The sequence below is a fragment of the Somniosus microcephalus genome, chromosome 5 (assembly GCF_052327205.1).
Source record: "Somniosus microcephalus isolate GS21.2 chromosome 5, FLI_Smic_1.0, whole genome shotgun sequence".
Lineage (NCBI taxonomy): Eukaryota > Metazoa > Chordata > Chondrichthyes > Squaliformes > Somniosidae > Somniosus > Somniosus microcephalus.
The window spans coordinates 9,376,463-9,393,351 of record NC_140991.1 but is presented as its reverse complement, the minus strand read 5'-3'; the positions used below and the strand labels follow the sequence as shown (position 1 = coordinate 9,393,351).

Below are 16,889 nucleotides of genomic sequence, written 5' to 3'. Positions count from 1 at the left end.
ACCAGAACGATAGTCAACTTGTGGCATCAGCTGCACATTGATATGAAGAGCCTGCTGCCCTGGTTATACCTCCATCGGGACATTCAGCAGGTGCGCTCATGGAACCTGCTCATGGTGAGTGAGACCGGCCAATCGTTGTTCTACTGCTCCCTCCCTCCCCCTCGCTCCCTCCCTCCCTCCCCCTCGCTCCCTCCCCCTCGCTCCCTCCCTCCCTCCCCTCACTCCCTCCTGCCCCTCGCTCCCTCCCTCCCTCCCCCTCGCTCCCTCCCTCCCCTCGCTCCCTCCCTCCCCTGCCCCTCGCTCCCTCCCTCCCCTCGCTCCCTCCCTCCCTCCCCTCGCTCCCTCCCTCCCCCTCTCCCCCTTGCTCCCTCCCTCCCCCTCGCTCCCTCCCTCCCCCTCCCTCCCTCCCTCCCCCTCGCTCCCTCCCCCTCGCTCCCTCCATCCCTCCCCCTCGCTCCCTCCCCCTCGCTCCCTCCCTCCCCCTCGCTCCCTCCCTCCCCTCGCTCCCTCCCTCCCCTGCCCCTCGCTCCCTCGCTCCCTCCCTCCCCTCGCTCCCTCCCTCCCTCCCCCTCCCTCCCTCCCTCCTCCTCGCTCCCTCCCTCCCCCTCCCTCCCTCGCTCCCCCTCGCTCCCTCCCTCCCCCTCGCTCCCTCCCTCCCCCTCCCTCCCTCCCCCTCGCTCCCTCCCCCTCGCTCCCTCCATCCCTCCCCCTCGCTCCCTCCCTCCCCCTCGCTCCCTCCCACCCCCTCCCTCCCTCCCTCCCCCTCGCTCCCTCCCCCTCGCTCCCTCCATCCCTCCCCCTCGCTCCCTCCCTCCCTCCCCCTCGCTCCCCTCCCTCCCCCTCGCTCCCTCCCTCCCTCCCCCTCGCTCCCTCCCTCCCCTCGCTCCCTCCCTCCCCTCGCTCCCTCCCTCCCCTGCCCCTCGCTCCTTCCCTCCCTCCCCCTCGCTCCTTCCCTCCCTCCCCCTCGCTCCCTCCCTCCCCCTCCCTCCCTCCATCCCTCCCCCTCGCTCCCTCCCTCCCCCTCGCTCCCTCCCTCCCCCTCGCTCCTCCCTCCCCCTCGCTCCCTCCCCCTCGCTCCCTCCATCCCTCCCCCTCGCTCCCTCCCTCCCCCTCGCTCCCTCCCTCCCCTCGCTCCCTCCCTCCCCTGCCCCTCGCTCCCTCGCTCCCTCCCTCCCCCTCGCTCCCTCCCTCCCCTCGCTCCCTCCCTCCCTCCCCCTCCCTCCCTCCCTCCCCCTCGCTCCCTCCCTCCCCCTCCCTCCCTCGCTCCCCCTCGCTCCCTCCCTCCCCCTCGCTCCCTCCCTCCCCCTCCCTCCCCCTCGCTCCCTCCCCCTCGCTCCCTCCATCCCTCCCCCTCGCTCCCTCCCACCCCCTCCCTCGCTCCCTCCCCCTCGCTCCCTCCCCCTCGCTCCCTCCATCCCTCCCCCTCGCTCCCTCCCTCCCTCCCCCTCCCCTCCCTCCCTCCCCCTCGCTCCCTCCCTCCCTCCCCCTCGCTCCCTCCCTCCCCCTCGCTCCCTCCCTCCCCTCGCTCCCTCCCTCCCCTGCCCCTCGCTCCTTCCCTCCCTCCCCCTCGCTCCTTCCCTCCCTCCCCCTCGCTCCCTCCCTCCCCCTCCCTCCCTCCATCCCTCCCCTCGCTCCCTCCCTCCCCCTCGCTCCCTCCCTCCCCCTCGCTCCCTCCCTACCCCTCGCTCCCTCCCTCCCCCTCGCTCCCTCCCTCCCCCTCGCTCCCTCCCTCCCTCCCCCTCGCTCCCTCCCTCCCCCTCGCTCCCTCCCTCCCTCCCCTCGCTCCCCCCCCTCGCTCCCTCCCTCCCCCTCCCTCCCTCCCTCGCCCCCCCTCGCTCCCTCCCTCCCCCTCGCTCCCTCCCCCTCCCTCCCTCCCCCTCGCTCCCTCCCTCCCTCCCCCTCGCTCCCTCCCTCCCTCCCCCTCGCTCCCTCCCTCCCCCTCGCTCCCTCCCTCCCCCTCGCTCCCTCCCTCCCTCCCCCCTCGCTCCCTCCCTCCCCCTCGCTCCCTCCCTCCCTCCCTCCCCCTCGCTCCCTCCCCCTCCCTCCCTACCCCTCGCTCCCTCCCTCCCTCCCCCTCGCTCCCTCCCCCTCCCTCCCTCCCTCCCTCCCTCCCCCTCGCTCCCTCCCTCCCTCCCCCTTGCTCCCTCCTCCCCCTCGCTCCCTCCCTCCCTCCCCCTCGCTCCCTCCCTCCCCCTCGCTCGCTCCCCCGCTACCTCACTCCCTCTCCCTCACTCCCTCCCTTGCTCTCTCAATCTCTCACTCCCTCCCCCTCCTCCCTCACTCCCTCACTCCCTCCCCCCTCGCTCTCCCTCCCTTGCTCCCTCACACCCTCCCCCTCCCCCTCGTTCCCTCCCTTGCTCCCTCACTCCCTCCCCCTCACTCCCTCCCTCTCGCTCCCTTCCCCCTCACTCCCTTGCCCCTCACCCCCTCGCTCCCACCTCCTTCGCTCCCACCTCCTTTGCTCCTCCTCCTTCGCTCCCTCCGCCCTCGAACTAACGCTCAACCATGTCTTGCAGTTTCGGAGTTTGAACCCAGACGATTACAAACAAATCCTCCCAAACCTTGAGCTCCACTATCAGGACTTCCTGCGGGAGAGTCAGGATTCCCACATGTTCGGACCCGACGACCGGATACAGATCGAGAGGGAATACAAACTCACCATTCAGCACTACGAGAAACTGCTGCGGAGCCTAGAGAGAGGTAGGGTGTCACAACATAGTCTGGGGGTGTCCTGATCCCTCCCCTGATCACTGATCTGTATCCTTGGCTTGACTTTGGAACAGGAGGTCATTCAGCCCTCGAGTCTGTTCCGCCATTCAGTGAGATCACAGTAGACTTGAATCATAACTCCATCCACCCGCCTTGGTTCCGTATCACTTAATACCCTTGTTTGCAAAAATTAATCGATGGGTCAGAGATTGAGGTACAGATGTTTGGGAGGATTGGAGATTGAGGTACAGATGTTTGGGAGGATTGGAGATTGCGGGACAGATGTTCAGGAGGATTGGAGATTGAGGTACAGATGTTTGGGAGGATTGGAGATTGAGGTACAGATGTTTCGGAGGATTGGAGATTGAGGTACAGATGTTTGGGAGGATTGGAGATTGATGTACAGATGTTCGGGAGGATTGGAGATTGAGGTACAGATGTTTGGGAGGATTGGAGATTGGGGTACAGATGTTTGGGAGGATCGGAGATTGAGGTACAGATGTTGGGAGGATTGGAGATTGAGGTACAGATGTTTTGGAGGGGAGGGATCGGAGATTGAGGTACAGATAATTGGGAGGATTGGAGATTGATGTACAGATGTTTGGGAGGATTGGAGATTGAGGTACAGATGTTTTGGAGGGGAGGGATTGGAGATTGAGGTACAGATGTTTGGGAGGATTGGAGATTGAGGTACAGATGTTTGGGAGGATTGGAGATTGGGGTACAGATGTTTGGGAGGATCGGAGATTGAGGTACAGATGTTTGGGAGGATTGGAGATTGATGTACAGATGTTCGGGAGGATTGGAGATTGAGGTACAGATGTTTTGGAGGGGAGGGTTTGGAGATTGAGGTACAGATGTTTTGGAGGGAAGGATTGGAGATTGAGGTACAGATGTTTTGGAGGGGAGGGATTGGAGATTGAGGTACAGATGTTTGGGATGATTGGAGATTGAGGTACAGATGTTCGGGAGGATTAGAGATTGAGGTACAGATGTTTTGGAGGGGAGGGATTGGAGATTGAGGTACAGATGTTTTGGAGGGGAGGGATCGGAGATTGAGGTACAGATAATTGGGAGGATTGGAGATTGATGTACAGATGTTTGGGAGGATTGGAGATTGAGGTACAGATGTTTTGGAGGGGAGGATTGGAGATTGAGGTACAGATGTTTGGGAGGATTGGAGATTGAGGTACAGATGTTTGGGAGGATTGGAGATTGGGGTACAGATGTTTGGGAGGATCGGAGATTGAGGTACAGATGTTTGGGAGGATTGGAGATTGAGGTACAGATGTTTTGGAGGATTGGAGATTGAGGTACAGATGTTCGGGAGGATTGGAGATTGAGGTACAGATGTTCGGGAGGATTGGAGATTGAGGTACAGATGTTCGGGAGGATTGGAGATTGAGGTACAGATGTTTGGGAGGATTGGAGATTGAGGTACAGATGCTTGGGAGGATTGGAGATTGAGGTACAGATGTTCGGGAGGGATCGGAGATTGAGGTACAGATATTCGGGAGGATTGGAGATTGAGGTACAGATGTTCGGGAGGATTGGAGATTGGGGTACAGATGTTCGGGAGATTGGAGATTGAGGTACAGATGTTCGGGAGGATTGGAGATTGGGGTACAGATATTCGGGAGGATTGGAGATTGAGGTACAGATGTTCGGGAGGATTGGAGATTGGGGTACAGATGTTCGGGAGGATTGGAGATTGAGGTACAGATGTTCGGGAGGATTGGAGATTGGGGTACAGATGTTTTGGAGTTGATGGATCGGAGATGGAGGTACAGATGTTTTGGAGGGGAGGGATTGGAGATTGAGGTACAGATGTTTGGGAGGATTGGAGATTGAGGTACAGATGTTTGGGAGGATTGGAGATTGAGGTGCAGATGTTTGGGAGGATTGGAGATTGAGGTACAGATGTTTTGGAGGGGAGGGGTTGGAGATTGAGGTTCAGTTGTTTTGGAGGGGAGGGATTGGAGATTGAGGTACAGATGTTTTGGAGGGGAGGGGTTGGAGATTGAGGTACAGATGTTTTGGAGGGGAGGGATTGGAGATTGAGGTACAGATGTTTGGGAGGATTGGAGATTGAGGTACAGATGTTCGGGAGGATTGGAGATTGAGGTACAGATGTTTTGGAGTTGATGGATCGGAGATGGAGGTACAGATGTTTTGGAGGGGAGGGATTGGAGATTGAGGTACAGATAATTGGGAGGATTGGAGATTGAGGTACAGATGTTTGGGAGGATTGGAGATTGAGGTACAGATGTTTGGGAGGATTGGAGATTGAGGTACAGATGTTTGGGAGGATTGGAGATTGAGGTACAGATGTTTGGGAGGATTGGAGATTGAGGTACAGATGTTCGGGAGGATTGGAGATTGAGGTACAGATGTTCGGGAGGATTGGAGATTGAGGTACAGATGTTTGGGAGGATTGGAGATTGAGGTACAGATGTTCGGGAGGATTGGAGATTGAGGTACAGATGTTCGGGAGGATTGGAGATTGGTGTACAGATGTTCGGGAGGATTGGAGATTGAGGTACAGATGTTCGGGAGGATTGGAGATTGAGGTACAGATGTTCGGGAGGGATCGGAGATTGAGGTACAGATGTTGGGGAGGATTAGTGATTGAGGTACAGATGTTCGGGAGGGATCGGAGATTGAGGACAGATGTTCGGGAGGGTCGGTCTTTAACCTGCTCCCTTTCTGTGTTGCAGGTGAGCAGGATGAGTTGAGTTGTAAGAAGTACGTAACACAACTCAAGGACATCCGGCTGCAACTGGAGGGCTGTGAGAAACGGACCATCCACAAAATCCGGCAACCACTCGACAAAGACCCACTGAGAGAATGTACACAGCGCATCAGTGAGCAGCGGGTAAGGCCATGCTGTCAATAGCACGGTGCCCAGCACCTGGGGCATTAACTGACGAGGGTTCTGTGCCTCACACTCGAGTCCAGAACTCTGCAGACACTGTTTGGGTTACACCCTGCGATCGACAGCGCGATCGAACAGCAGTTCAGGCAGTGGGACTAGAATCAGATCATTTCACAGCCCGATGGACCACATGGCCTTCTCCTGTGCATCAATGTGTCTGTGATTCCTGCTGCCAATTACTAGCAGTGACTGCTGCTGAAAGTGCCTGAATGCAGCAGCATGTTGGACGGTGAGGCCCAGTGTAGTTGAATATCATGTATCAGTGCTCTGTACTGCAAGAGACACCCCGAGAGACCCGGAGCTCGGACTGAGCCGGTGTTTGGGACTGGAAAAGCCGGTGCTTAATGATAATGTGCAACGTGTGCGGAGTGTGCACATTCTGGTCGGATAGCCTGTCGGGGATAGTGCTGACCCAGTCCAATCACAGGCTGTCGAGTGAGTGACACGCCCTCCATTGTCGAACAGCCTGTGCTCTGGGAGTCACGGTCTGGAGGGAGCAGTTCGGGTCTGGGAAAATCTGCAGCTTGTGTCTGACTCACATTTCCCTGACTCCCAGCAGATTTGGATCATTCCCAGCCATTCTAATCACACACGGCATCGCAGGCTGCACTTTGGGCACTGAGAGGTGACTCAGAGCTGATTAACATTCCACTCTGTCTGCCAGCGCCCGCTCAGGGCTGCGGTTAAAGGCACAGTCCAAGCTCTGCATTCGACGCGACTGTACACCAATGCCTAACCACCCAGCTTAATGCATCGCCCTTCCTCAACACCTCTGCACTCTGTCAGTACTGCCCCTCCGACAGAACAGCGCTCCATCAGTACTGACCCTCCAACAGTGCGGCACACCCTCAATACTGCCTCACCGACAGTGCAGCGCTCTATCAGTACTGCCCCTCCAACAGTGCAGCATTCCATCAGTACTGACCCTCCGACAGTGCAGCGTTCCCTCAGTACTGCCCCTCTGACAGTGCGGCATCCCATCAGTACTGACCCTCCGACAGTGCAGTGCTCCATCAGTACTGACCCTCCGACAGTGCAGCGTTCCCTCAGTACTGACCCTCTGACAGTGCGGCATTCCATCAGTACTGACCCTCCAACAGTGCAGTGCTCCCTCAGTACTGACCCTCTGACAGTGCGGCGCTCCCTCAATACTGCCTCACTGACAGTGCAGCGCTCCCTCAGTACCGCCCCTCCGACAGAACAGCACTCCCTCAGTACTGCCCCTCCGACAGTGCAGTGATCCCTCAGTACTGACCCTCCGACAGTGAAGCACTCCCTCAGTACTGCCCCTCCGACAGTGTGGCACTCCCTCAGTACTGCCCCTCCGACGCTCCCTCAGTACTCCCCCTCTGAGTGTCGGCCTGTATTTTGTGCTCAATCTCTGGAGTGGGGCTTGAACTCACGACCTTTGAGGCCTAGATAGAGTGGATAGGAAGGACCTATTTCCCTCAGCAGAGAGATCATTAACCAGGGGTCATAGATTTAAATTAATTGGTAGGAGGATTAGAGGGGAGTTGAGGAGAACTTTTTTCACCCAGAGGGTGGTGGGGGTCTGGAACTCACTGCCTGAAAGGGTGGGAGAGGCAGAAACCCTCATCACATTTAAAAAGTACTTGGATATACACTTGAAGCGCCGGAACCAACAGGGCTACGGACCAAGAGCTGGAAAGTGGGATTAGGCTGGAGAGCTCTTTGTCGGCCGGCGCGGACACGATGGGCCGTAAATTTGTATGATCCTGACTTGGAGGCGAGAGTGCTGCTACTGAGCCAGGGCTGATACCCTGCTAGAAAGGCGTTAATTTATTCCTGTTTTGCAGAAAATTCACTCGGAGCTGGAAGGGATTAAAAAGAATTTGAGCACAGTGACGGAGAAGACAGAGAAGGTGCTGGCGATGCCGGAGCAGCTAAGCAGCGCGCCTGTGCTACGCTCCGAGCTCGACATCACCTTACAGAAGATGGACCGTGTCTACAGCCTCTCTTCTGTCTATCTGGAGAAGTGAGTCCCAACTTTAACAGCCCAGCGCATGGCGTGGGTCAGAGCAAACCATTAACACCACGCACGCACTGAGAACACGCAGTGTGTAAAAACACCACACTAATAACACGGGGTCTCAGCACACTTACTGTTTCACTACCACCGTGCTAAATGGGTTAGATTCAGAACAGATCTAGCAGCTCAAAACTGGGCATCCATGAGGTGCTGTGGGCCGTCAGCAGCAGTAGAATTGTATTCCACCACAATCTGTAACCTCATGGCCCGGCATATCCCTCACTCTACCATTACCATCAAGCCAGGGGACCAACCCTGGTTCAATGAGGAGTGTAGAAGAGCATGCCAGGAGCAGCACCAGGCGTACCTAAAAATGAGGTGCCAACCTGGGGAAGCTGCAACACAGGACTACATGCATGTTAAACAGCGGAAGCAGCATGCTATAGACAGGGCTAAGCGATCCCACAATCAACGGATCAGGTCAAAGCTCTGCAGTCCTGCCACATCCAGTCGTGAATGGTGGTGGGCCATTAAACAACTAATGGGAGGAAGAGGCTCCATGTATATCCCCATCCTCAATGATGGCAGAGGCCAGAATGTGAGTACAAAGGACAAGACTGAAGCGTTTGCAACTATCTTCAGCCAGAAGTGCCGAGTGGATGATCCATATCAGCCTACTCACGAGGTCCCCACCATCTCAGAAGCCAGTCTTCAGCCAATTCACGCCTCGTGATCAACATTCCCTATAAGCTGTGTGGCTACGCCTGACATCAAGGCAGAATTTGACCGAGTGTGCCATCAAGGAGCCCTAGTAAAATTGAAGTTAATGGGAATCAGGGGGTAAACTCTCCACTGGCTGGAGTCATACCTAGCACAAAGGAACAAAGGAAGGTGGTTGTGGTTGTTGGAGGCCAATCATCTCAGCCCAAGACATCGCTGCAGGAGTTCCTCAGGGCAGTGTCCTAGGCCCAACCATCTTCAGCTGCTTCATCAATGACCATCCCTCCAACATAAGGTCAGAAATGGGGATGATCGCTGATGACTGCACAGTGTTCAAATCCATTCGCAACTCCTCAGATAATGAAGCAGTCCATGCCCACATGCAGCAAGACCTGGACGACATTCAGCCTTGGGCTGATAAGTGGCAGGTAACATTTGCGCCACACAAGTGCCAGGCAATGACTATCTCCAACAAGCGAGAGTCTAACCACCTCCCCTTCACATTCAACGGCATTACCGTCGCCGAATCCCCCACCATCAACATCCTGGGGGGTTCACATTAACCAGAAACTTAACTGGACCAGCCACATAAATACTGTGGCAACAAGAGCAGGTCAGAGGCTGGGTATTCTGTGGCGAGTGTCTCACCTCCTGACTCCCCAAAGCCTTTCCACCATCTACAAGGCACAAGTCAGGAGTGTGATGGAATACTCTCCACTTGCCTGGATGAGTGCAGCTCCAACAACACTCAAGAAGCTCAACATCATCCAGGGTCTAAATACCCTTAAAATTATCTTGAAATATATTTTTTAACTCTATGACTGGTGGTGGATTAGTGAAAGATGAAGTTGGAAGAAATCTGGGTGTTTTAGTCTCAAATATCGAACCAAGACAGAGCAGCAATCAGCCGAGCGACTCAGCGTTGAGCGTTACACCCAAACAATTGATGCAATTGAGAGGAAGTTGCGATCAGGCTGACAATCACTGCTTCTCGCACTGCAGAAGTCCCCCCGTAATACACGGCAGTGTTGGCCTACAGTCTGTGCTGGGGTCCTGGAGCCGAGCTCAACCCAGAGCCCCCTGCACACAGAGTGAGTCTAACCACTGAGCCAAACAGACCTATAAAGGGCAGCCCTGCCCCCTGCCCACGCCCTGACCCCGACCCCAGCCCACGCCCACCCTTCTGACCCCAGCCCACGCCCTGCCCCCCGACCCCAGCCCACGCCCTGCCCCCCGACCCCAGCCCACGCCCTGCCACCCGATCCCAGCCCACGCCCTGACCCCAGCCCATGCCCTGCCCCCCGACCCCAGCCTACTCCCTGCCCCCTGACCCCAGCCCACTCCCTGCCCCCTGACACCAGCCCACTCCCTGCCCCCTGACTCCATCCCGTGCCCTGCCCTCTGACCCCAGCCCACACCCTGCCCTCCGACCCCAGCCCACGCCCTGACCCCTGACCCCAGCCCACGACCTGCCCCCTGACACCAGCCCACTCCCTGCCCCCTGACTCCATCCCGTGCCCTGCCCTCTGACCCCAGCCCACACCCTGCCCTCCGACCCCAGCCCACGCCCTGCCCCCTGACCCCAGCCCACGCCCTGCCCCCCGACCCCAGCCTACTCCCTGCCCCCCGACCCCAGCCCACTCCCTGCCCCCTGACACCAGCCCACTCCCTGCCCCCTGACTCCATCCCGTGCCCTGCCCTCTGACCCCAGACCACGCCCTGCCCCCCGACCCCAGCCCACGCCCTGCCCCCCGACCCCAGCCCACGCCCTGCCCCCCGACCCCAGCCCACGCCCTGCCCCCCGACCCCAGCCCACGCCCTGCCCCCCGACCCCAGCCCACGCCCTGCCCCCCGAACCCAGCCTACTCCCTGCCCCCCGACCCCAGCCCACTCCCTGCCCCCTGACACCAGCCCACTCCCTGCCCCCTGACTCCATCCCGTGCCCTGCCCTCTGACCCCAGACCACGCCCTGCCCCCCGACCCCAGCCCACGCCCTGCCCCCTGACCCCAGCCCACGCCCTGCCCCCCGACCCCAGCCCACGCCCTGCCCCCCGACCCCAGCCCACGCCCTGCCCCCCGACCCCAGCCCACTCACTGCCCCCCGACCCCAGCCCACTCCCTGCCCCCCGACCCCAGCCCATGCCCTGACCCCATCCCGTGCACTGCCTCCTGACCCCAGACCACGCCCTGACCCCCGACCACATCCCGTGCCCTGCCCCCGACCCCAGTCCACGCCCTGCCCCCCGACCCCAACCTACGCCCTGCCCCTCGACCCCAGCCAACGCCCCGACCCCAGCCCACTCCCTGCCCCCTGACCCCAGCCCACGCCTTGACCCCCGAACCCATCCCGTGCCCTGCCCCCCGACCCCAGCCCACTCCCTGACACCATCCCGTGCCCTGCCCCCGACCCCATCCCGTGCCCTGACCCCCGACCCCAGCCCACGCTCTGCCTCCTGACCCCAGCCCACGCCCTGCCCCCCGACACCAGCCCACGCCCTGCCCCCCCGACCCCAGCCTACTCCCTGACCCCATCCCGTGCCCTGCCCCCCGACCCCATCCCATGCCCTGACCCCCGACCCCAGCCCACGCTCTGCCTCCTGACCCCAGCCCATGCCCTGCCCCCCGACCCCAGCCCACGCCCTGCCCCCCGACCCCATCCCGTGCCCGGCCCCCCGACCCCAGCCCACTCCCTGACCCTAGCAGCCCACGCCCTGCCCCCCGAGCCCGTGCCCTGTCCCCCGACCCCAGCCCACTCCCTGCCCCCTGACCCCAGCCCACGCCCTGCCCCCCGACCCCATCCCGTGCCCGGCCCCCCCGACTCCAGCCCACTCCTTGCCCCCTGACCCCAGCCCATGCCCTGCCCCCGACCCCAGCCCACGCCCTGACCCCAGCCCACGCCCAGACCCCATCCCGTACCCTGACCCCCAACCCCAGCCTGCCCCCTGACCCCAGCCCACGCCCTGCCCCTGACCCCATCACGTGCACTGCCCCCTGACCCCAGACCACGCCCCGACCCCAGACCGTGCACTGCCCCGCCGACCCCGCCCTGACCCCCGGCCCCAGCTCACGCCTTGATCCCCGACCCAGCCCCGCCACCCCCCCCCCCCCCCCCGCTGTCCATGCCCTGCTGGTCTCGGCTGTGATGCTCTGTTTACATCAGTTGCCTCTCCCCCGTCACTCAATGCCTTACTCCCTCTGTTTGCAGATTGAAGACGATTGACGTGGTGATTCGCAACACGCAGGAGGCTGAGGATCTGGTGAAGAAATACGAGACCCGACTGAGGGAGGTGAACAGTGTCCCTGCTGACACAAAGTCTCTGGAGTCCTACAAACACCAGCTGAAGGTGAGTGTGAGGAATGTGACAGTGTTAACAGTGACTGTCAGTGAGTGGGGTCAGACTGGGTGGGATATTAAAGGGTATGGGGAGAGTGTGGGAGAGTTGGATTAGACAGGGCCAGATATTAAAGAGCACGGGGAGAGAGTGGGAGAGTGGGATTAGACTGGGTGGGATGTTAAAGGGTACGGGTAGTGAGCGGGAGAGTGGGATTAGACTGGGTGGGATATTAAAGGGTGTGGGGAGTGAGCAGGAGAGCGGGATTAGACTGGGTCAGTGGGCAGGGGTCAGTGGGCAGGGGTCAGTGGGCAGGGGTCAGTGGGTGGGGTCAGTGGGTGGGGTCAGTGGGCGGGGTCAGTGGGCGGGGTCAGTGGGTGGGGTCAGTGGGTGGGGTCAGTGGGCGGGGTCAGTGGGCAGGGGTCAGTGGGCGGGGTCAGTGGGCAGGGTCAGTGGGCAGGGGTAGCTCCAAACAACATGGACCCACAATAAATTTCACAGTAGGAACAACCAAAATTGAACAAACCACTCACTACACATACTTGGGCTTAAAAATCAGTTCTACGGGAAACTTCAAACTGGCTGTGAATGAACTGAAAGAGAAAGCAAGAAGGGCTTTCTATGCCATCAAAAAATCAATCCAAATAGAAATCCCAATTAGCATTTGGCTCAAAATTTTCAAATCAGTAATTGAACCAATTGCACTCTATGGCAGTGAGGTCTGGGGACCACTAACACAACAAGATTTTGCAAAATGGGACAAACACCCAATTGAGATCCTACATGCGGAATTCTGTAAAAGTATCCTCCGGACTCAAAGGAAAACAGTAAACAACGCATGCAGGGCGGAACTAGGCCAATACCCATTAATAATCACTATCCAAAAAAGAGCCACCAAATTTTGGAATCACCTACAAATGAGCAACCCCCAATGCTATCACTACGACGCCCTGAAATGCCAAGAGCTGACCATAAAGAAGAATACCCTCAGTCAACTAGTCCTGGGACTCAATAAAGTAACTAATAACAATACTAACAATAACCAGCCCCAGGACAGTGACAGGGTAACACAAAGAATTCGACCCAACACAATCGTCGCTAAGCAAAAGGAAAAATATCTGTCATATTGGGCAGAAACAACAAAAACCCAAAGCAAACTCAATTGCTACTTGGCCCTAAACAGACAATACAACATAGCTGATTACCTGACCATGGTAAAGGATAACAAACTGAGAAGAACCTTGACAAGGTACAGACTTAGCGAACATAGCCTAGCGATCGAAAAAGGCAGACACAGGCAGACCAGGCTGCCAAGAGAAGACAGGATATGCTCTCACTGCAGTCAGGGAGTAGTTGAGACAGAGATGCACTTCCTCACAGCCTGTGGAAAATATCAGGGCATCAGAGAGAATTTCTATCAAAAATTCTCACAAATATGCCCTGAATTCAGAAATCTGACTGACAACCAAAAACTCCCATTCCTACTGGGGGAGGAGAGAAGCTGTGTAACACTGGCGGCACACTATGTTACAACTTGCCATGAACAGAGGGACAACCAGTAAACTAAGACAAGAGTATATATAAACAAGGCGAAAATATATTTATAAACTCAGGGATATACCTGTTTATACACTGTATGAATGGAACCGCGTTTATGTGTTCAACCATAAATGTATTTTGATGCTTTGGCAACATAAGATGTACCTTATCATGCCAATAAAGCGATTTGTATTGTATTGTATTGTGTGGGGTCAGTGGGCAGGGGTCAGTGGTCGTGGGTCAGTGGGCGGGGTCAGTGGGCGGGGGTCTGTGGGCGGGGGTCAGTGCATGGGGTCTGTGGGCGGGGGTCAGTGAGTGGGGTCTGTGGGTGGGTTCAGTGGGTGGGGTCTGTGGGTGGGGTCTGTGGGCGGGGGGTAGCCCAAGTGGCCACTTTCTGTGCTGGATCATTCTGTGATTTGATGAGGCGGCTTGTTGAGCACAAGTTGCATTATGGTAACAGGCCTCAGTACCGCCCACTCATCCCTCACCCCCTCACCCGGTCACCCCCTCACCCGGTCACCCCCTCACCCGGTCACCCCCTCACCCCGTCACCCCCTCACCCCGTCACCCCCTCACCCAGTCACCCCCTCACCCAGTCACCCCCTCACCCAGTCACCCCCTCACCCAGTCACCCCCTCACCCAGTCACCCCGTCACCACCCTCACCCCGTCATCCCTTCATTCAGTCACCCCCTCACCCCCTCATTCAGTCACCCCCTCATAAGGGGAAAAAAACACGAGTGGGCCTAGTCTATAGGCCTCCGAACAGTTGCAACTCTGTTGGACGGAGTATTAATCAGGAAATAGTTGAGGCTTGTAATAAGGGAACAGCTATAATTATGGGGGATTTTAACTATCATATTAACTAGACAAATCAAATTGGGCAGAGCAGCCTTGAGGATGAGTTCCTGGGACGAGGGACAGGGTCACTGGCAAGGCTTGGAAGCTAAGCAGAGCCAGGCCTGGTTAGTACCTGGAGGGGTGACCATTAGGGAAGACCAGGTGCAGAAGGTCACGGAAGGGGTCACGGAAGGAGCCACGGGAGGAGTGGCTGGTGAGCAGGCCCGGGCGGTGGGCTAAAGATTGTCGGACAGGAGGAATGGTGGAAATGGAATGGCGGCGCGAACCGACGCAGCGGCTTTGCTTCTTCCAGTCATGGGAGCTTGCAAGATCACATTTCGTTGTTCATGTACTTGTGCAATGACAATAAAGTTGAATTATTATTATTATTATTATTGAGTGTATTAGGGATGGGTTTCTTGAGCAGTATGTAACTGAACCGACCAGGGGGCAAGCAACCTTAGATTTGGTCCTGTGTAATGAGACAGGATTAATTAAAAATGTCCTAGTAAAGGATCCCCTTGGAATGAGTGACCATAACATGGTTGAATTCCATATTCAATTAGAGTGTGAGAAGGTTGGATCTCAAACAAGCGTGCTGAGCTTGAATAAAGGAGACTATGAAGGTATGAGAGCGGAATTGAGTAGAGTGGACTGGGAAAATAGATTAAAGGGTAAGACGGTACATGATCAGTGGTGTACATTTAAGGGGTTATTTTACAACTTCCAAAAAATATATATTCCACTGAAGAAAAAAGGGTGTCAAAGAAAAGATAGCCATCCATGGCTAAGTAAATTAATTAAGGATAGTATCTGACTAAAAACAAGGGCATATAAGGTAGCCAAATCTAGTGGGAGGATAGAAGATTGGGAAGTCTTTAAAAGACAGCAAAAAAATAACTAAAAGATTGATTAAGAAAGGGAAGATAGATTATGAAAGTAAATTAGCAAAAAATATAAAAACAGATAGCAAAAGTTTCTATAGTTATATAAAAAGAAAAAGGGTGGCTAAAGTAAATGTTGGTCCCTTAGAGGATGAGACCGGGAAATTAATGGTGGGAAACATGGAGATGGCAAAAACACTGAACAATTATTTTGTATCAGTCTTTACAGTAGAGGACACCAAGAATATCCCAACACTGGACAAACAGGGGGCTCTAGGGGGGGAGGAGCTAAATACGATTAAAATCACTAAGGAAGTGGTACTTGGTAAAATAATGGGACTCGAGGCGGATAAATCCCCTGGACCTGATGGCCTACATCCTAGGGTCTTGAGGGAAGTGCCGTTAGGGATTGTGGATGCATTGGTAATAATTTTCCAAAATTCCCTGGACTCAGCAAAGGTCCCGGCAGACTGGAAAACTGCTAATGTAACACCCTTATTTAAAAAGGGTAGTAGGCAGAAGGCTGGAAACTATAGACCTGTTAGCCTAACATCTGTGGTTGGTAAAATGTTAGAGTCCATTATTAAGGAGACAGTAACGGGACATTTGGATAAACATAATTTAATAGGACAAACTCAGCATGGTTTCATGAAGGGGAAGTCATGTTTGACAAATTTGCTTGAGTTCTTTGAGGAAGCAACGTACAGGGTGGATAAAGGGGAACCAGTGGACGTAGTGTATTTAGACTTCCAAAAGGCATTTGACAAGGTGCCACGCAAAAGATTATTGCTCAAGATAAAAAATCACGGGATTGGGGGTAATATTCTGGCGTGGGTGGAGGATTGGCTCTCTAACAGAAAGCAGAGAGTTGGGATAAATGGTTCGTTCTCAGACTGGCAATCAGTAACTACTGGTGTTCCGCAGGGGTCAGTGCTGGGTCCCCAACTCTTTACAATCTATATTAACGATTTGGAGGAGGGGACCGAGTGTAACATATCAAAGTTTGCAGATGATACAACGATGGGAGGGAAAGTAGTGAGTGAGGAGGACATAAAAAACCTGCAAAGGGACATAGATAGGCTAAGTAAGTGGGCAGAGATTTGGCAGATGGAATACAATACTGGAAAGTGTGAGGTTATGCACTTTGGCAGGAAAAATCATAGAGCAAGTTATTGTCTTAATGGCAAGAAACTGGAAAGTACTGAAGTACAAAGGGATCTGGGGGTCCTGGTGCACGAAACTCAAAAAGTTAGTATGCAGGTGCAGCAAGTGATCAAGAAGGCCAATGGAATGTTGGCTTTCATTGCTAGGGGGATAGAATATAAAAATAGGGAGGTATTGCTTCAGTTGTACAAGGTATTGGTGAGACCGCACCTGGAATACTGCATACAGTTTTGGTGTCCATACTTAAGAAAGGACATACTTGCTCTCGAGTCAGTACAAAGAAGGTTCACTCAGTTAATCCCGGGGATGAGGAGGTGGTCATATGAGGAGAGGTTGAGTAGATTGGGACTCTACTCATTGGAGTTCAGAAGAATGAGAGGCGATCTTATTGAAACATGTAAGATTGTGAAGGGGTTGGATCGGGTGGATGCGGGGAGGATGTTCCCAATGATGGGTGAAACTAGAACTAGGGGGCATAATCTTAGAATAAGGGGCTGCTCATTCAAAACTGAGATGAGGAGAAACTTCTTCACTCAGAGGGTGGTAGGTTTGTGGAATTTGCTGCCCCAGAAAGGTGTGGAAGCTACATCATTAAATAAATTTAAAACAGAAATAGATAGTTTCCTAGAAGTAAAGGGAATAAAGGGTTACGGGGTGCGGGCAGGAAATTGGACTTGAGTCTAGGTTCGGAATGGTCATGGCCCTGTGGGTAGTGGAGCGGGCCCAGGGGCCGTGTAGCCTTGTTCTGCTCCTACTGTGTTCTAATTCTGTGTTAGA

The 16,889-nt window shown here is 55.8% G+C and overlaps 2 protein-coding genes across 2 annotated transcripts in view; one reads left to right on the top strand and one right to left on the bottom strand.

The window, feature by feature from the left end:
• LOC147116864 (transmembrane protein 276-like) overlaps window positions 1-16,889 on the bottom strand; it is a 79,864-nt gene that overhangs the window by 31,793 nt on the left and 31,182 nt on the right. The window lies entirely within an intron of this gene.
• The window catches only part of LOC147116865 (plectin-like), a 36,029-nt gene continuing 19,151 nt past the window's right edge, over window positions 12-16,889 (top strand). Inside the window, exons 1-5 of the mRNA XM_085987180.1 lie at window positions 12-114; window positions 2,517-2,700; window positions 5,427-5,584; window positions 7,462-7,640; window positions 11,560-11,698. Coding sequence (XP_085843306.1) covers window positions 43-114; window positions 2,517-2,700; window positions 5,427-5,584; window positions 7,462-7,640; window positions 11,560-11,698 — 732 coding nt within the window. The 5' untranslated portion in view covers window positions 12-42. The remainder of the gene's footprint in view (window positions 115-2,516; window positions 2,701-5,426; window positions 5,585-7,461; window positions 7,641-11,559; window positions 11,699-16,889) is intronic.